The sequence below is a fragment of the Taudactylus pleione genome, unplaced genomic scaffold, assembly GCF_031769625.1.
Source record: "Taudactylus pleione unplaced genomic scaffold, aTauple2 ptg000021l, whole genome shotgun sequence".
NCBI lineage: Eukaryota > Metazoa > Chordata > Amphibia > Anura > Myobatrachidae > Taudactylus > Taudactylus pleione.
Window position 1 is genome coordinate 17,732,195 of NW_028284423.1, and position 22,026 is coordinate 17,754,220.

General features: G+C 39.5%; 1 protein-coding gene across 1 annotated transcript; it reads right to left on the reverse strand.

The window, feature by feature from the left end:
* Positions 1–1,620: 1,620 nt before the first annotated feature.
* On the reverse strand, positions 1,621–5,124 carry HAND2 (heart and neural crest derivatives expressed 2). Its single transcript, XM_088448176.1, has 2 exons — positions 3,952–5,124; positions 1,621–2,293 (listed from the first exon to the last, which is right to left on the reverse strand). The coding sequence occupies exons 1-2, from the start codon at positions 4,483–4,485 to the stop codon at positions 2,195–2,197; spliced, it is 633 nt and encodes a 210-aa protein (XP_088304302.1). The 5' UTR covers positions 4,486–5,124; the 3' UTR covers positions 1,621–2,194.
* Between the last annotated feature and the right edge of the window lie 16,902 nt (positions 5,125–22,026).

A 22,026-nucleotide genomic window follows, 5' to 3' on the forward strand; every position in this document is an offset into this window, starting at 1 on the left:
GCTCCGGCCTGTCTAGGGCTCTTGAGATTTTACTCTGAGAGTGATTACTCTCTAGAAAACGGCAACATCCACATTACCCAGTAATTAAAAAGATTTCCTCAGCTGGCAAAAACACTGCAGCTACTAAAACTCTGAGCTTTTAATTTGTATGCACAGCGGGATTCTCGGTGCAATCAGATGGTTAGCAGCATTATATAATATTCAACACAACACTGAGACCTCAGCTGCTGTTACCTATATATTGCTAGCTTTATAACGACAAGCTGGGGTAATTACTGGCTGCTGGGGTAATTACTGGCTTATAGTGATGGGCACACAAATGGGGGAATCAGCACAGTGCTAACTGTAACTCCCGGGTTTGGAAACTGCAAGTGGCAACTCACTATTTATAGCTGCCTATTTGTCAGAAGCAGCATACATATGTGAAAACGTGTGAACATGCACATTTATACATGTTAGATATGAAATCCAGTACCAGACAGGTCTGAAAATGATGTCAGAAATCTGTAGCACAAATCTCTCTCTCACTCTCTCTCTCTCTCTATATATATATGTGTGTGTGTGTGTGTGTATATATATATATTTCGTTTGGCACAGTTTAGGGGGTACAGTTGTAATTAAATAAACAGAAGTTTTGTTATAAATGTGCAATCATTTAAGTCTTTCTCCCTGGCTATGGGTCTCCTCTAGCATGTAGTGCACACATATTATTATTATTATGTATTAATTTGTCAGCATAAAAATGAAAAGCACATAATAAAAACAGCTTGAATAATTTGTTTCACTAAACTTGTCAATTGTGTTGGCCGCCAGGTTCGCAGTTATAGGTGTATATAGTATTTTGTAAATCTTGATTTATTTTTCAGTATGTTTTCATTTTCTGATCAAATCCCCCCACCCCCTCCATCAGTAGGTGGAGACCGTACTGTGAATGTCCTGTGAGTGTTTGTAAACAAAAGCAAGTGTCTCTTCTTGCACAAGCCCATGCAGAATAACGCCGGCCCTGACCCCTGACAGGAAAGGGCACTACACACAGTTCAGTTGTTCTAACCCCTCAACCTGCACATGTGGACCTGGTGAAGCTGGCCTCTCTTATCTTTTTATTGCTTGGTGCAAATCCGCCCACCGCTTAAAAAAGACTACTAGATCTTTGGGAGAAGAAAAAGTGCGATGTTCTTTTACACTACTCATATTATTAAGATACTTTTATACATATGGGTTGAGGGAAAACTATTCAGATCCTTATGGACCTTAGCAATAACCAAACCCATATCCATCTAATGCATGACATGTACTTAGAATATGAACAATGTTCATTGATGAAATATTTAAACCGGGGCCTACTATTTCACCAGTGCTCTACTACTCTAACAAAGCCCCAAGACACACACACACACACACACACACACACACACACACACACACACACACACACACACACACACACACACACACACACACACACACTGTCTATCTATCTATCTATCTATCTATCTATCTATCTATCTATCTATCTATCTATCTATCTATCTATCTATCCAGGCAGACAGACGTACACACGTAGGTTCTTGTGTGGGATACAAAACAATATGCAAAACATATACAAAAAAGACACTCAGTGGTTTATTGATCACTTATAACGTTTTACACCTTCAAATATTAATTATACTCCACATGTGTGGACAGAAGTGCACAAAAACAAGTAGATGAAACACCTTCAAATGTTGGACAAGCAGGACAAGTACAACAACTAGGACAACAGTACAGACAACAGAGGGCCTGTAACCCACACTGCGCTGCAGCCCTGGCCCAGGCCCCAGACAGAGACATCGGTGCAGCAGTTCCTGCCAGTATACTCTTTATAATAATCCCAGAAATATTTATATCCCATAGGTCAAGTACACTTCACATACATACAGATGCCAGGGAGTCATGTGTCTTATTTTTCTGCGATGTTTTTTCTGTACAAAACAGAGAAATACTGTAACATTCGCGAACTCTTAGACAGAGAGCCCCCTTTTACCAACCTGTAGATTAATCTTCATATAATGGAATGCTTCTCTGCACAGATCCACAATTAGGGATGCTTTGGGTAAGGGGGGGATTGCACATAAATAAACTGGACGATTCCATACATAGTTTATTCGGTTCAGTACGTATATTTATATAGTCTTCCATCCTGCAGTCCATATGATCATTGTTTAAGTTCCAGAGCCCATACATGCTGCGGCCAGCCAGTCCTTCCTTTAGTTTTCTTATCGTTGCTACTAACTGTGTTTTTCAAGAGTTCATTCTAAAAGGAAGCGACAGAAAATCAAAAGAGAAATATAATTAGAGGATGAGCTGAATCGTTATTACATGCAGCAAATATTAATGTGAGATGTCTTATTATATTCCATTGCAGCCTTATATGTTATGGTGTTCTGGGCCTTGCACTAAAATCACAATATCCTCTCTTATATATAACAAATTATGTTGAATGGTACTATTTACGCAGTCGAAAATAGTTTTAAATTTAACTGAAAAAATAAAAAAAGTTGCAATTCTCTATTAGCACAAATTACAGTGCACATAATTACTTTAAAAAAATAATAAAAAATATCTGTTGTGTGTATCTTTATCTTAAAAATGTAATTTATGTTTTCGGTAGAAAACAAACTTGTAAGTAGTTTTGTTTTACTTTTTCAGTTTTGTAAAACTCATTTTGGATAATGGATCTAAAGGAATGCATTCAGTACAGGGCTGAGTACACAGTATATATTACAACAAGATGGATGACAGTTGCAATTTACACTAAACATAGCAATAAGTAAATAAATATAGCACATGCGTACAGTATGTGGAACTGGTGGGAAATAAATGTATATCTCTCACTGATTACAAACTGTTTAATTTTTATACTATAATATTTGTAAAGCTAAACGGTAATTATGGTAAACGATCTTCACTTTTACAGGCAAAATAATCTTTATATAGAGGAATGCTGCAGTCACCGGAGTTTAAATCAATGGCTACTCAGCAACGTTCTCATGTGACATTTTACTTAATTCCCCAGACACATACATACATACATACATACATACATACATACATTTATTTTAGTAAATTAATGGCACTTGTTTCTAGGATAGAGATAGATAGATAGATAGATAGATAGATAGATAGATAGATAGATAGATAGATAGATAGATAGATAGATAGATATAGTCTTTATTTAAATTAAATTATTGCTGTGGAATTATCTGGTAAAAGGAGCATGATTATTAATTTTATCTCTGCATCCAATTAGATAAAATGTACGTTTGCATAAAAATATATTTATATATTTAATAGCAAGAAGTTGATAGCTGTCTTTAATTATAATAAAAACTATATTGATATTTATAATTATACTAATGTCTGTGTAGAGTACTGTCTTTAGTTATAGTGCTAAGTAGATGACAATATTTAAGTATAATAGCGAATACTCGTCAATATTTATACAGTAGTATTCAGTATATACAGTACAGAATAATATTACTCTAGTGACAGAGATATTGACATGACTATTTGGTTATATTAATTATATGCCTATGATTATAGTAGTTTATAGATGGGCTGTACGAAGATAGTTTATGTAGTGTAATATAGTTATGAGCAGTTAATGCAATATAGTTATGAGTATTTAGTGTAATATAGTTATGAGTAGTTACTGTAATATAGTTAGGAGTAGTTAGTGTAATATAGTTATGAGCAGTTAGCGTAATATAGTTAAGAGTAGATGGTGTAATATAGTTATAAGTAGTTAGTGTAATATAGTTATGAGCAGTTAGTGTAATATAGTTTGAGTAGTTAGTGTAATATAGTTATGAGTAGTTACTGTAATATAGTTATGAGTAGTTAGTGTAACATAAGTAGTTATGTATTGATGATGTGTCTCATATAGAGGTGGAGACTGTTCTGTATACTGACCAACTCTTTCTTCCTCTTTTCCTCCTTCACATCTGTCTTTTTGATCTCCGCCTTGAAGGCCTCTGTCTCCCCGCTCTGCTCGTCCTTGTCCAGCAGGTCCATGAGGTAGGCGATGTAGCTGGTGGCCAGGCGCAGCGTCTTGATCTTGGAGAGCTTGGTGTCGGCTGGCACGTTGGGGATGCACTCCCGCAGCTCGGCAAAGGCGCTGTTGATGCTCTGCGTCCGCCGCCTCTCCTTGCGGTTTGCGGTGCCCCGGCGCTTCACAGGCCTTTGCATCAAGCCTCCGGGCCCGCTTCCCGGTACACCCCCGTAATGGGAGTGGTCCAGGCCGGCCGCGCCATTGGCGTACTCCGGGCTATAGGACGGTGCCATGCTGTAGTCGGGGGGAGACATCTCGGGGTGACTGATGAGCCAGCCATGGAAGTAAGGGTTCTCTTCGTGGCAGCGACTGGCCGCGGCCGCTGCTGCAGCTGCAAACGGGTACCCGTCATGGTGCACCACCGGGTGGTGAGGAAAGCCCCCTACCAAGCTCATTGCACCTTCTGCCCAGTCCTTCTCCCAGGGGCTGTGACTCCTACCCCAGCAGGTCTATGTATATAAATATATACTATTGGGTGATTAATTGTCTATCTCCAGCTCTCCATAGGTAAATCCCCAATCTTCTGTTTGCATAGGGAACAACAATCTTTGTGCAATGCAAACCGAATATCAAGCTGATTATAATATTATATCGATATGGGCTGCACCCAGCACTCTCAGAGGAAAGAGGAATTGCAGATTCAAGTATTAGTAGGCATTGGGTACATCATGAGTGCTGTCAGGGTCCATTGCGATCCTCCCACAAAGACAGCTGCATGAGGTGAACTTGCTTAGCAGAGATCTGTTACTCACAGCAGGTCTTCTCCATAGCTCCCCATGGGATGTTGCAGCAGCAGCAGCATAGGGTTTCACTGTGAGCTGGCATCCATTTCCTGTGCCTCAGTCGGATCTAAGCACCAAATATACATTTAGTCTGCAGACAGAGCACATGCCAGTGCCTGGAGTGTCAGCATGTGTCCCCCTAGCTCTGCTTGTGGGCATATATAGATTATTATTACTGGTATCTCCCAGTGTCTTCCCTGCAGCCCATAGTCCTGCAGTAAGCACTCAGCACTGGCACTATTTCCAAGTACAATCTCCATGTACAGCTACATCTTTAGGGAAGCTTGGGTTAATATATGTCGTCAGAGCCTGTTCTATCCAATCCCAGAACATTAGGGGAGGGGACTTACATGCTCAGCAATAAACCTTTTTTTGATGTTCACTTTGCTAATTGTAGGACTTCTCTTTCAGGATTGGCTGCCTCTGCATAACCATAATATAATTAAAAGGAGAAAAAAATCCTGTATCGGACAGAGGTTAATGCAAGTGTGCAGCAGATGCTTTACAGTATTACATGTTATATATATTTATGTATACTTATTTAAACACCACTACAATTTCAAATAAACTGGATAAGTCCAACTCAGGTACAGTATTCTTTCCGGGGAATTTTAGAAGCAAAGTGTAATGCAGGCGTCATATATACTCTTTTCTAGTAAATGTATTTTATTTTTGAAAACAATGTTGCATATTATTAATTTATTTGTAGTACATCATAGAGATTGTTTTTATATATTTTACATGTTTTATTTTATGTAATGAAATGTAATTGCTTTTCTATAGAAAACATTTTGTTGGAGATCTTGGTTATGTATCATTTTAATGCACTGGCGAATATTCATCTAACATGAAGCTAAGGGAACACTGTGGTGATATGCATTAACTTGTAGCATATATATATATATATATATATATATATATATATATATATATGTGTATACACACATGCATACATACATTGTTATATGTCTTCATAGTGTCATTTGTACTGCTACGTATGTACAGATACATTATTTATGAGTGTGCTGTAGTTAAGCTGCATTATTAAACATGAGCGCTCAAATAATGACTGCTGAAATAATTGTTTACCATGCAGCATGGAAAGTATTTGATGGATAGATAAAATAAAGCATACAATGAAGTTTAATATTACCTATTAAGCTGTATTGTTGTTTGTGTCACAAATACGTATTACATTCATTGTAGCGTTGATTGAGGCGTTTGTAGAATCCTAATGATATAATGTTATGTGTTATATGATAAAATGCTACTATATATATATATATATATATATATATATATATATATATATATTTGTGTATTGATTTTCTAAACCCTGTGGAAGTTGTCCTTTCTATATGAAAGTCGTGCAATATAATATTAAAAGATAACTCAGAGAGTATTCTTGGCAGATATATCTTATGGCATGACTGTACATATGGACACTGATGCACATTATTAAATGCAGTGGGCGAGAAATGGTTCTGGTTCTTCCATATCTCTTTCTTGAATAGAAAATGTAATTGTACATTTGTCAATGACTATAGAAAACTATTGTAGCTGTTATTTCGCCTGTTCGTAAGAACATATTGACCAGCACAATTAGCACAACGGATAAAAAGCCTGTTTGTCACATAAATAATTATAGAGTCTATTTAACACCAAATGTGGCTCACTGCTGAGTTGTAGAATTGTACCAACAAGAGTTACAGGTGGCACTGATATATTCTAAGCACAACTCTATACTATATGTATATGTTATACATTACTAATTGTATTTAATCTATCTTTTATAATATAGCCGGGTATGAGATAGATACTTGATGATTGATATCGAGGTGTTTATTTCATAAACTATATATTGTGTGACCATAAGAGTATTATTGTGATGAGCTGTCATTGATAGAGACCTCTGGGGAAGTGAACAACTTCCAATGTTAGTACGGCCAGAGTCCAAAATGGGTCTAGTGCATTAAAAGCGGCGGCTGCTGTGCTGCAAGAGAAGGGGCTGAGGGGGAAGTTGCTGATACTCTCAATGAAGCCCTGGACCGGTCCCCAGCACATTAAGGAGAGAGTCCTTAATGCGGTTGTAGCCTTCCTAATAAACCACACCGCTCAGATAACATCTACGGAGATGAGAATAACGAAAATAGCAGGCAGTAAAAAGCAATAAAAGGTGCTTCTGATGTTAATTTTGTATATTAACCAGTAGCACTAGATGGAGGAAACTGCCATGCAATACTCATTTTATATTCGTAGTGACTTTAACATCTATGAAGAAAATCAGAAACCAACTCGGACCAGTGGAAATAAAATGCATCCTTTACGTTTTAAATTATGATAATTGTGAAAGACAAGAACCAATAAAACTACAACTGTGTACATTGAAATAACTAATAAAATGTGCCCAAATATAATCGTTACTTACAGTGGCTTCACAGGCGTGTTACTTACACGTATCAGGTAGTCTTCATATTAAATGAAAGAGTAGTGTAATATATATATATAATGTGTGTGTATATATATATAGATATATATATATATATATGCACATATACACACACGCATACACATTATTTTATTAGTGAGTTTTTTGGAATATGATTTTAATTTCTCTACTTGAAGTTATGCTTTATTTGTCTTAGTTGTTCCACTTAATTCTTGCTATTGCCACCTAGGTAACTGGTCCTGTTCTCCTATACACTTTCTGCACTATACACTTTAATGCAAGGCATATATGTGCTCTTATGTACTGTATAATATGTCAGTATTGCCGTGATGTACATACACATATTGAATGTATCACCACATGTAAACAGATTTCTATTATCCAGTAGAAATGCTTCTATTTTTTTAGGAACTCTTTTGAATATTTAGCCTAATTTTTGTAATGAATAGAGCTAGTTCTTCCACATTACAGACATACACAACTCAGGTTATGGGGATTGTGCTATAAAGCTGACAAACATCTACATGTCTATATCAGTGGATAAAATCTTCTGTAAGGTCACTGTTTTAACGTTTAAATATTTGTGAAATAACAATCACCTAGTCAGTCATTATGATAAATGTCTAACTTTGTAGTTTGCGCCTCAGAAATACTTCAAAGTCACATATTTGTGGTGTGAAAGAAAGCAAACATAAAGCTAACATGCTGAGAAAGTGTAAATACCTGTTTGTGGAATTGATAGGTAGAAGCTGAAATTTGATGTAGTCAAATCCATACTACTATTAGTAAATTAGCATTGCCTGGGGACTGAGAATTTAGTACTGTGCACTAATCAGATAGTCCCTACACTTTATACAGTGTGGTCAGGTGCGTCCTACCGCATTGTGTATGCTTTATCTTTATATCTAATCTCATTAACAAATGGCCATTATAAGCATGTTATGCTGCTGCCCAGCTAATGGCTGTTGTCCATTCATGGCTTTTGTTTTCTCCAATATTATGATACAGTTTCTTTCACTGTTTACAAAATACATAACTTTTCTTAAAAATACATATTTATGTCACATAATAAAACGTACAACTATTCAATCACTTGCTACAGAGGTGAGGTCTTATATGCTATTGTCTAAATAGACTACTGAGTGTATTATATATGCGATTGTATATATATATATATATATATATATATACACATTATATATATATATATATATATATATATATATATATATATTTATATCAGAGGAACACCATAAATACTTCATTATTATTATTACATATAACACCATAGCAAACATTTTCTTTTGGTGCCTGTAATATAAAATATATACATAAGGTTCTCAGTATATATTTTCTATCTATCTATCTATCTATCTATCTATCTATCTATCTATCTATCTATCTATCTATCTATCTATCTATCTATCTGTCTGTCTATCTATCTATCTATCCTGAGAAAATGTTATTTATGGGCTATTTGATAATACTGAGATATTGGTTATAGCAGACTGCTGCACAGCTCTGTATGGAACGGACTATATATAACTATACCTATTTTTCTGTTTGCACAAATAAACACCCCAGAGGATGGCTATTTTTGACACATGGTAAAACATGGCAGCGCTCAGTATTTTTAGCAGTAGGAACCTTGTTAAATGTATGTAAGGATAATTGACCTGGCTGAGTGAGGTCCTTTCGGTAATTTAGATACGTGGAGACTCCAGTTAATGACATATAATCAGCCAATAGGTCACTTGGTCACTCTCTTGTTACAAGGCCCTCCTGCACTCTCTGATCTCCTTTCATGCTGAATTTCAGCCCTAGAAATAAAGCAAGACAGGAATAAAGAGGCACAGTGGGTTAGCCAGGCCTAGAGCTCACAATGTTTCACATTACCCCAAATACATCATATCAGGAGGAAGACTTTTTTGTGTACTAAACAACCAACCACTAGGTTGTGTTAAATGCCACACACAGCAATAAAACAACTTACTGTAGACATGGAGAGGACTGAAAATTCACTGGTTTGGTTTCTGGCATCCGATCCAATATATTTTTTATTTATATACTTAGACTTTATACAATTGTTCTGCTAAATATAAATTAAGGTTTAACATTTAACTGGATCAATCTGCATACTTTGTATTTATACCAGAGGTTCACTTGGCTACGACAATTATGGTTTAACGTTATGCTGATGTAATCAAACTGTGTTGCCCCAGCTGGAACTAGCAGTCCCAGAATGCCCTGCCAGTGTGGCACAACAGAGACTGTCACAGGAAAATCTGCATTGCAGAGGCTTGTGCTCCAATAACAGCTGATTCATCTCTCTGTAATACATCCTATTTATATTGATCAAACATACTTTTCTAACATGAAAATAGCTGGAAGGAAGCAGGATAAATTATTATCATTATTACTATTATCATCTTTTATTTATATGAATCTAAAAGGGGTCTGCATTGCTATACCATGTACAGAAACAGTATGAACAAAACACTAAAAAAGTGACTTACAGTACAAATCCTAGCTGAACATGGACAAGGTTTATAAACATTGCTGAAGCAACAGTCATAAGACCTAAATGAACAGTGCGGCAGACATTCACACAATTATGGTGCTGTTGTTGGCAGTAGAGAGGAGATGATGGCATAAGTGATGGAATATACTGTTAGAATATGAATATTACCGATTGGTTGTTGCTGTGTGGTAGATTAGTATGTTTTCAGCTTCATAATACAGAGATGATGTAATGTGTGTATTGAAGTTTATTTCCTTTTTGTTCACTGAAGTCTTGTTATCAATTCTGTATATTCTCCAAGCAGAACTGTGAACCTGCAGTACTAATGGTGATCACTAGGATGCAACAGATTCCAGAGTCTTATATGAAAGCTAGAAGATTGTGTTTACCTCAGGTAACATTTACCAGAGAGGCATATATAGGTTTCCAGGGCCGTAGCTAGGGTAGTGCGGCTGGTGCCATCGCTCAGGGCACCACAGGTCAGGGGGTGCAGTTTGGGCCTGTCAAATTTCTGTTTATTATCATTCTTGCTTGTAGCTTCCTCTTATTTCTTCCCCAACATCTCCTGGCCTCTCCTTTCTCTTCCATGTCTGTTCCCCATGAAGCCATGGCCCTTTTTTGGGTGCATTATGTCCCTTTGAAAAATGAGGGGGGCGCCAATGCTCTTTCTGGCACAGGGCACCAAAAAGTCTAGTTACGGCTCTGTAGGTTTCATTGACTTATTTCATAACAAGAAAAAAGCAAACAATTAAAGTCAATACAGTACAGTAGACAGCCTTATGTAGTGCCAGAATATGTAAATTCATACAAACATATTCTCTTCACCTTAATGGAAGTACTTAACCATGTAATTATTTAATAAAATCCTTAATAAAGTCTACTGTTTAGTAAAACTTACATTATGAATAGAATATTAATAATACAAACTACACATATTTCTTCTCCAAACTTTCTTTCCTTTCATTTAAACCTTTAATAAATGTGTTGTAAGGATTTGCAATTAACCCTGTTGTGTTATCATATTTCATTGTATTTCTTATATTTTACTTGCTGGTAATTGATATATTGGTTGTTTTTGGCCATGCACTGCCATGTTACTCACACTACAGTACACATGCATTCTTCTTCCCCTAACTCCTTAGTTTTATACAGAGATGCCACAAATGTTCCCTCTATCACATGTTCCAATGTCTATGGACAATTTTACTAAACATATTTTTGAATGACTCTACCTTTATTATTGTTTAGAGAAAAGTAGACTAAGTAGAAAAGTGAAACTTTATTGAGATAAAGCAGGATGCTAAATAAAGAAAAATAAAACAACAACAATGAAATAATAAAAAAAAGTATAAACAGAAACTCTATAAGTTTAATAGTTGTATAAGTACATCATAAGTAAAAAATCACAATAACTAAAGAAAAGTAGAAAAGTATTGTAGTGATGGAAAACCAATACTAATTACTTACTGAAATGTAGACAACATGCATGGCCTGAGGAGTTGGGTAACCTAACAGGAATAATGTTTTTTACATGCATGACTTTTCTCAGAATTGTTTTACAAATTCTCTGCAAATTAGGTACTTAGTTCCGAACACTGCAACATTGCTGAAAAATATGTTGCAACTGAATCAAATACATAAAACAGTTAAGTGTTCAGTAAAACACATTTAAATCTATGCTTTAGTAAATGTAAATATGAAGTCATATATATGTATATATATATATATATATATATATATATATATATATATATATATTTGGAAAAAGCTTTGTGCTCTAACGAATTCCACAGTTACTTTTTCCACTTTTCAATCTAATTTCCTTTCTTCCTTTCTGTTCCCATTTCTCTTGCTTTGGGTTATTACATACAGACATGTTCTATGTACTATCATTCTAGGGGTTAGTGATACAACCGAAACAGAACACACACATTGATCAATTATCTACAAATGTACACTATTAATATTTATTCTATTTAATCTAGGTCACTAATACATTTGAAAAGCTTGGGAAAATAGATATTGCAAATGACTTAGGCACACATGCATTAAAAAGACAAGAAGTGGAATATTTACTTATAGATTTGTAAGCTGTAAACATTATTCATTGCACCAGTTCTGAAGGTTACAAAGGGTTAATACGCCCTCCTCTGGCTCTTCATCTTCCTTGAGCCTTCAATGTTTCTTAGTTTCCTCTAGAGGTCTCATTAGGGAAACCCTAACTGCTATTTTCAACATTTCCTCAATCAAGTGCCCTTAAATAGTGCTGCACAAACAAATTGGCGGCAAAAACCGTAGATCTTGTCACTAGTGAAACCAATCCAATATTTCATCCGTGTTTGCTTTGTAATTACAGGTTGGCTTCTGGCTGCAGAGCCATGGGGGCTAGTTTCCCCTTTGTACAGTGCCTGGGCTGTTTTAACTCCTGAACATTACAGTCATGGTATGGGCTATGCTTGGGAAAATAATGCATTTTTAAATAGTGATGTATGGGAGTGTGGGAGCTCATAAGGTTTCTAATTCAGTTGTGTTTCTTATTTACCTCATCTCAGCATTAGTCTCAGTTACAGACTTAGCTATAACACAATTTATCTCAAGCTCCCCCATTACCTAGTTTAATGCATGATTAGGTACAAACACACTGCCATATTTCTCCCTGCGTGTACAGTAACTACTGACATGATTAGTTACTTTTTCCACAACTGCAGTTTTCTTGTTTAAATCCTCTTAAAAACTGTTAAAGGAAGAAAAAATAAATTCAGAACCACAGTGCTGTTCACTTGAGTTTCCTGCTCATATATGTTTAGTTTATGTACCAGTGATATATCACTCATTTGTATTAAGTGAGGTTATGAGTACCTAACACTGTGGAATTTTGCCATGTTGTTTAGACTATTACTTTTGCTCTTTTACTAAGGCGTTTAGGAATGTGTATGATGCATCCAATGACGATGTTGAACCTTTTCACCTTAGGTTGACCACTCAGAACTGACCGCATGATGATCTTAGTCCCTGTCCTCATCTCCTCAGCAAACCCAGCTCCTTGCCTCAAGAATGATTTAATAATATTCCATACAGAGCTGAATATACATATAAATGCAGTCATTTTAAGCTGGGAATGCATAATGTGATCATCTTCCTCATTATAATAATTGCATAGTGTATGGCTGCCACAGCAATTATTGGACAGTCAGGCTTAAAAAAATCTTTCAACATGACCGACTTATCTGATAATCGGTCGGCCACATCTGGTAGTGTATACACTGCTGTGTCCGAACACCCAACATTTCCCCTGTTCCTTCACAGGGGAGGAACGGTGAAATGTTTTCTCCCCAGGGGAGGAAAAAAGATATTGTGGCCATATACTGCGAGATACATACAGTGTATGACCACAATATCTGATAGCTTTCAGCTTGTCAGAGAAAATGTCTGTCTGTCTGACATTTTATTTCACTGTGGGGAAGATGTACTAAGCCTCGGAAAAAGATAAAGTGCAGAGAGATAAAGTACCAGCCAATCAGCTCCTAACTGTCATTTTTCAAACACAGCCTGTAAACTGATGGTTAGGAGCTGATAGACTGGCACTTTATCTCTCTCCACTTTATCTCTCCCCCACTTATGCCCAGCATCATGATATGAATGGGAATTGTGATATATTTAATTATCTTTTTGGATTTTGGGGAATTAAAGAATCACTATAGGTACTGGTAAAGGGGGAGATTGACCCAGATGACAAAGGTAAAGAATAATTTGAGGTCAACATTTTTTTAAACACTTGAATGTTGTTATTCCTGATCTGTTTGTTGACATTTTAGTGACTCTTGATTGTGAGGTTTATTAATTTGTGCCCCAGTCTTAAGTAATTTACAGTTTTGTTTACATATCAGACTCACAAGAAAGTGAAATAGAGCTAGGAAAATTGGTACAAATGAAAAAGGTGGTAGTGCTCTTCGCGACCAATCAAAAGATCTGTTTTTTTTCTGCATTTCAGTAGGTACACTTGTCTAGTTGCTATTAACTATGCAGGGCCGTAACTAGGGTGGTGCGACCACATCAGAGCAGGGCAGTGGCAAACTCAGGATTTCTAGAGGGGGGTTTCCAAATGCTTGATTTTAGAGTGAGTGTGGTCCGTCCATGAAGAGGGTATAATTACCACTTATCCAGCTTTAATATGCATCATACAGAGTATACTGTGTTGCATAATTCCTGCATATACAGGACCAGTGATCACAGTAAGCCATTAGATGCGACAGTAGATCCATCCTGACTGAGCAGAATGTTTTTTTTCAGATGTGGGCACCATTCCAGAGCATTGGAGCAAGTCTGGGAGTCTGAGGGAGCAGCAGAAGAACTTAGCACTGCCCTGGACATATATGTACATATCAGTCTCCTTATGTACTGGATAGTGTATTATTATACAGTATTAATTATTAACCTTATTGATGGTCTATAGCAGTGCACCCATAACAGTGCATGTTTTCAACATCTCCTAGTTGGTGCACAGGTGTATTTTTTACTGGCTGACACATTTTAAAAGATCAGTTGGTGCTAATCATTTCATTTGTGATACTGAGAAGAACATGCAGCACTAGTAACATTCTATTATATTACTATTTCTATTGTGGTCATGCTGTGTGCTGGGGAGGGGGGTTTCCAGGCAGATGGAACCCCCCCCTGCGTTTGCCTATGCAGGGGGCACTGTTTGGGCCTGTCAAATTTTTCTGTTTGTTATCATTCTCACTTGTAGTTTCCTCTTCTTTTATCCCCAGCATCTCCTGGCCTCCCCTATCTCTTCCCTTGCCCTTGCCCATGGCCCCTTTTCGGGTGAACTATTTTATGTCCCTATTTGAAAAATGGGGGGGGGGGGAGGGGAATGGCACCAATGCTCTTTCTGGCACAGGGCACCAAAAAGTCTAGTTACCGCTGTCACATTTTTGCTTCCCACTAGTTTTCTTAAATATCCACAGTATGAAATGAGATGAAAATTGACTCTACACTTGTCCTCAATGAGAAACTACCACGGTGCAAAGCTCTAGGAAATTATTCACAATACAGTCATAATTAGAGGACATGAAATTGGAGGCATTTATTTGTTCAGCTCCTGTAATGTCTTTTCATCAAATGTTTACAACACTAACAGTTAATATTGGAGATAAATCTTTCCAATATAACATCTCAGTACTTATCAGATACCATTGTGGTTTATGTTCTTTTGTGTCCCTACCTCGTAGCTATAATTATGTAGCTAAAATCATACTTGATGACCCTTTGGCTGAATCTTCCATGTCAGCAATGCCTGGTGGGGGCGGAGCGTGGCAGAGGTGGGGTCAGGGCCAGATTGAGGGCCACATGGGCCTGGAGCTGAAAATGACCAAGGGCCTTTTATGAGAGGCAGAGGAGGTGTGACCAGTGCTGTGTGGGTGTGGCCAATGCCAAGTGGGCGTGTACACCCCTATACTCAGCCCAAATGTCTCCCTAATATGTAAAAGAAAAAAATGCTTCATTTTGTGAGGTAAATGGAAATACAATTTTACTATTTATGATTTATGGCTGACCGTGTGGACAGCAGATGACAGTCAACATCATGTTGTTATGACAATGGGCCTATTTTTATGAGGAGGCCTGGAGCTGTAGCTCCATCCGCCCCATTGTTAATCTGGCCCTGGGTGGGGTGGAGCACGTCAAAAGTGGGCAGGTCTGGGGCCATGATGATGTGATTGCATCATAGACCCACCCTCCCTGCTTTGCAATGCCTTGTCTACTGGGTTGTGAAGCGGTGGGCAGAGCCACGGTGATGCGATTCAATACGAGTTGTGTCACCATCTGCCTGTGTCCCCCAATGCACCCGGGCAGTGGGCCAGCCTCCTGGAGACTTGCCCACCTCTCTGGGTGGCCGGGAGCGCCACCTGATATAGATCCATAAGGAGACACAGAGTGTATGTAACATGAATACATTTTTTGGTCAGGGACACTTTATAGAAACTGTGACCTATATACATTTATGGACATGTTGCTGTCTGAGTATGGGAAGGTAAATTATAGCTCGGAGCAAGTTGCAGCTTTCGTGGGGTGATCTCACGCTTCACATAACTGTAACCAGAGCAGACACTGGGCTCTATGAAAGAACAAGCCATAATCCCTTTAACTCTCGCTAAGCGGTGATCTTAGCTTACCATTGTTTCTGACTCTACTGCTTATTAATGGCAGAGTATCAGTAGGTGTTTGGGGATCCACAGCCTTTTAACTTGAGACTGCTTGGCCAATAACCTATTAGCAGTACTGTGTGACAGTGTGGTGCGCAACAGTGATGCTGGATGTGGTAGTCCCTCAGACAATTTACCCACCAGGAGGGAATATACTTGGACAAAATATATTTGAAGTTGAGTGTGTAGGGCAGTTGTTTGGTGCTGGTGATGGTTAGTCCACACGTAGTACAGCTTAACCAGTTGTTAGGTTTATTGAACCAGGTAAAACAACAAGTAGCATAAGACACAGGTATATGACAGGTATAACTGTAACACATGGAAGCAGCCTGGAGCTTTAGGGTATCGCTGGGCGTTGTAGTGCTCCTGGGTGTCTGTGCAGTGAATGTACCGGTGGATGTTAGCAATACACCCACACACTATAACCTTCATGATATAGTGTACTCGCGGTGTTTATATAGGCTCTGCACTGCTAGAATGCTGAAGAGTCTTGGGGGTATATTTACTAAAGTGAGAGTTTTTAAAGTGGAGATGTTTCCCATAGCAACCAATCAGATTCTAGCTATTATCTTCTAGAAGGTGCTAGTTGAATGTTAAGTAGAATCTGATAGGTTGCTATGGGCAACATCTCCATTTCTAAAAACTCTCACTTTAGTAAATATACTCTTTGTGTCGTGCATGTACAAAAGTCATTAGCTGTTGCCAGTAGTGTTAGATTATTGACAGTACAAAGGAGGATGCCATTGAGGAGAGGTGTATTGTTGGACCTCGCCAGACAGGTAACTAATGTTAAATGCTGGCAACGTATTCCTTATTATCACTGTGGTACTAAATAAAATATAACATCGGCATTTAGTATCGGTAGCAAATAGAGCACTATAAGAGCTGATGCTAGGGGCACATTTTTACCTCCCTAATATTTATTTATTTTTGTTTTGTTTTCACTTGTAAGTCATCATGTTTAACTTTTATGACCGTATGCTTTATGTTTATTTTGATGCAGCTACATTCTTATGCAGTATTTTGTACGACAAATAAAAAAAATACCCTTATAGGAATGCAACTTTGTGGTCAGTACTTTAGGTGTATGTTCACACCACAAAAAATAGTGGTAAAGTCTAAATGAGGTCCCCAGTGTCTAGTCATATCTCAGATATTTCCGAGGCTTGACAATTTCCTAAGATGAAATCTCTAAGCTTCAAAGGTTCTTCTGAAGCTTGTGGTGTGGTGTTGGCCACTAATTGATACCTTGGTTTCTCCCCAGCATCTAATGAGTAAGTGAACCACTTTGGTAATGAGAAAATGGGATTTTGGTACTTACCGGTAAATCCTTTTCTCTGATTCCACAGGGGACACTGGAGGTGCTTACGCTGGGGTATAGAGGCGTGGTTAGCTGGAGCTGGCACTAATTAATTCAAAAGTGTGAAGCTCCTCCCCCTCTATTCCCCGCCAGCCCTCAGTTTAGAAAATGAAGACTGAGGGGAGATGGAGAACAGCAGGAGTGAAAAGGAGAAATATCACCACAACAACAAAACCATACAACATACAGAACTAACAGGCAGGCAAAGAGCGCTGAGGTGTGCATCCAGTGTCCCCTGTGGAATCAGAGAAAAGGATTTACCGGTAAGTACCAAAATCCCATTTTCTCTTTCATCCACTAGGGGACACTGGAGGTGCTTACGCTGGGGACGTCCCAAAGTTTTCCCCACAGGCGGGGGCGCACTGAGGGACCTGCAGAACAAGGCGGCCAAAACTTGTGAACCAATGACCAAGTGGCCGCATGGCACCATTGTAAAGTGGAGTCACCCGCACCCACAGAAAGTGTTGGACCGACAATCATTACTGACATAGTTTGACTGCGGAGAGCTCGAACCACACCCAAGTCTTCTACCAAGGAGGCACCACCAAAGGTTGGCTTATGTGGGAAGCCGACCCCACCTCAGGGAGGAAAGTGGCTACCGTCCTGAGTACCGCCCTATCAGCATGAAACACAAGGTAAGGACACTTATGGAACAGAGCCCTCACATTCCGAAACTCTGTATGCTGAAGCCAAAGCCAAGAGAAGCCCCAAGGAGCCATAGGTGGTACAAAAGGTGGCTGCCCCCGCAACACACCCTGAAGAAACGGCTGCATCTCAGGAATGAGGGGCAACTACGGTGAAAGAAAATGAGAAGAGCAGAAATCTGCACTTTATAATATCCCAATCGCAGGCCAGCAACTGATCTGGTCTAGAGAAAAAACAAAACAATGGGACAACCGCAAAGTTCTAGACGGAAAGCCCCGACAGGTACCCATGTCACATAAGAGCACCAGATGCGATGATAATGCGCAGCCGAAATCGGTTTCCTGGCGCTAAACATGGTGGAAAAAAAAAAAACGAGTCTGGGATGCTTTTGCATCCTAAGATATCAGTTCAAGAGCCACCCCGTAAAATGCAGTTTTGCTAATTGGGGTGGATGAAAGGACCCTGTTGCAGAAGGTCTGGGAAAGAGGAAGATGTCACGGGACTTCTGCCAGAAGGAACTGACAGTCCAAGAACCAACTAGTCCGAGGCCAGTTCGGAGCCACGAGAAGACTGAGGTCGACTTGTGTTTTATTCTATTTTGTAAATGAGAAATTAGTGAAATCGGAGTAAACCGGTAATCCAAGTTATAGGACTGCTAGAGTGTCGCCCGAGTACTTGACATGTATTCTGGGAGCTGATTATTCAATCTGGACACCATGGAGGTCCACTTGAAGACGACCCCATTGACTCACAAGTGCGTGGGACACATCTGGGTAAAGCCTCCATTGCTCAGGGATGGGTGTCCTGGCGACTTAGGTAATCCGTTTTCCAGTTGTCCACTCTCTGAATGGATGCTGCCGACAGGGATACCAACAGACTGTCATCCTACCAGAGAATCTGAGTTACTTCTCGCATGACCATGAGACCTCGAGTTCCACCCTGGAGGTTGACATAAGCGTCTGCCTTCACGTTGTCTGAGTAAAACCTCCCCGGAAGAGACCTTAGCAACTTTGCTGCTTGTAGCAGAGCATTGTAAATTACTCTGAGTTCCAACTCACTTATGGGCCACCCGGTTTCCAGAGGGGATCAACGAACCTTAAAGTGATAGTCAAGAACCACTGCTCCCCAGCCTCATAGGCTGGCGTCTGTAGTAACTTTCCAAAATTCCTGCCCACCAAGAGATTGTTGGATTGTGTCCACCAGAGTAGACCAGTAGCCGGGACCAAACAGATCCGTTGATGTAGATGCAGGTGAGTTCCTGACCCCTGTGATAGCAGGTCTAGCTGGAACACTCAGGAGTAGAATGGTCCGAATTGTAGTGCTCCGAAAGCAGCTACTATCTTCCCCAAGAGATGTAAACCATGAAGCATGGACACCCTCTTTGGTCTGAGGACTAGCAAATGGATATCCCGGCTTAGTCTTCTGGAATGAAAATCTTCTGAAATACTGTATCCAGGATCATCCCCAGAAACTGGAGTCTCTGGGTTGGACTGAGGCTGGATTTCTAGAAATTGATTATCCAACCATGTTGGATAAGAGTCTGGTATGTCAGGTAGACGTGGTCTAAGACAAGAGATTCCTATGGAGCCTTGAATAACAGGCTTTTAGGTGAAAATGCGGGGAACCAAGGATAACCCTAACGGCAACGTCGAAAACTGTTAGTGATTTTTTAAAATTGCAAAACGCAGGAATGCCTGATGCGGTCCCCCATATGAGAACATGGAGATAGGCATCTTCTATATCCAGGGAAATTAGGAAGTCCGCTGGTTCTAACTCGCAAGACAGACTGAAGTGACTCCATTTTGGAATGATACATCTTCAGATACTGGATTAAAGACTTCAGGTTTAAAATGGGTCTGATTGAACCATCTGGCTTGGGCATAACCCAAAGGTCTGAGTAAAGCCCCATACCACGTGGATGCACTGGAACCAGAACAAGCATAGCAGATTGTTGCAGAGACTGTGACCAAGTCTGTTGAAAAGACCTTAAGCGAGTTCTGTACCTGTCGTGCAACCTTTTGTGGATGACCACTACCTCTGCCGCCCCGTGCCTACTTGGAAGCACCGTGGGCTTTACCCTGAAAGGGCTCTGAGCGTATGAAAAGACTGAAATGAGGAACCAAGTAAGGCCTCCTGGATCCAAAGCATATCACCAGTGAACTGTAAATATTCAACAGCCCTTCTGGAATCTGCGGCCGCCTGCCAAGAGCACAACCAGATAGCTCTGCGGCCAGAAATGGCAGAAGCGGATATGCGAGTACTGATCTCACTGCATAGATCATGGATGTGTCCCACTAATAGATGCAACTATGCTCTGGATGTACCAGAGTCCAAGGTCGTATTCAACTGGTCCGCCCTGCCAACTAACGCTTTGTTAATCCAGGCGCTAACAAGTATAGATCTAAAGGTGAACCGCCCCCTGTAGTATAAATAGATCACAGTGTTGTTCCAACTACGATAAGAAGGGGGTCCCCATGGTAGATTTAGAATCTGCCGGAGCACCAGAATTAAAATCTCCCCCACCGTAGAGGTGTCTGTTAAGTAACGTAGCACCCGGCCTTGGAAGCGTTGTTTTCTTAGAAAGATGAGAACAGATGCATCTACCAGAGAATGTTACCCACTTTTCCATCATAGGTAATGGAAAAGGATAACTGGGGGGGGAAACGACGTGGAGTCTGTAACCTCTTATCCGGTTGTTTCCAGGTCGCTGAGAACCCTACAAGAAGCTGTTGTGAGGAAGTAAAAAACAGCTGACCTTTTTGGTTGGTTATCCAAAATTTCTGAGTAGCAGGAACAGATTTTAAATTCTGATTCACGGATCCTCATGAGCGTGGAGTTCCTCATCTGACTTCTCTGACTGTAGGACAGTCGTCAGAGGACGCCTTGATTAGGTCTATTACTATTATTATTTTTTTTTTATTATTATTGTTTATTTATTTAAATAGAAAATGGAAGGTACAGTAGCGACAGTACCTATAACCTGTTTTTGACAGGTGACGCAAGGGGCTTGTCTCAGACCTTCCCAGAGGGAAGAGCATTAAACCCCTTCAGTAGCTGTACCTGAAAGTGACGTGAGTGAGGGCAGAAGTGGAGGCTTCTACCCACACTTTCCAGGAAAATAAGAAAGTAGGCCCCTTGCGGGCTCGCATCGCTTGCAACAAAGTTACACTCCCCCCTCACTTGGATGATAGGAAATGACGCTGGACACTGGCAGATGACGTCATCATACATCTATGTAAAGATGTACGGAGGAAGTGACCTCGCGGAGGAAGTGACCTCACATGCATGTGACGCGCTCAGTGTCAGCACTGAGCTTCCCTTCTGTTTCCAGAGAAGTTGAGACCTACTCATTACTGCTATCCTGTGCAGAGGATCTAACATGGAGCCAGAAACATGTGGCTTAGTTTGCTTGTTATTATATTAGAACAACCAAACATCTTTTGTTTTAAATATATATACATATTTTCCAAGGCAGGACTTGATCCTGGGACCTTGTGGTTCAGGGTTGGTGGAGAAGCCTACTGCTTGTCATTTATAAACACACTAAGACACACAGTCTGTATCCAGACTATAGAGACAGTATACAGTATAGAAAAAAAAACAGAAGGCCAAAAGGTGGGAAACAGAGGAGGAGAAACAACTCCCCAGCCCACAGATTAGCTCCCCTTCTAGTGTATATAATTTTTAAAAGGGAATTCAGCCTTCACTTTAATCAACTGCAAAACTACCTAACAGGGAGAGATGCAGGCATACAGTAATAAAGACGGCAGACACGCTGTTAGTAACAGCTCTATGCCGCTTAGATAGAGAGCGCTGATTAGGCTCCACCCCCTTTTACATGCTAAGGTTACAGAGGCTTCTATGTAGCCATTATCTCTTGTCAGCCCCACTTTACTGCCTCCGCAAAAACGCGTGTCTCTGGTAGGTACAAAGAGCATTTCATGCATTATAATGCAGAGCTGTGCCCAGGCAAAGA

Bases quoted from the DNA above. Each gene is read 5' to 3' on its own strand.
- HAND2 (XM_088448176.1), bottom strand. From the start codon at position 4,485: ATGAGCTTGGTAGGGGGCTTTCCTCACCACCCGGTGGTGCACCATGAC. The intron at 2,294-3,951 runs GTCAGTATACAG...GCTTCCTTTTAG, and splicing joins AAAAGAGGAAGAAAGAGTTG to AATGAACTCTTGAAAAACAC.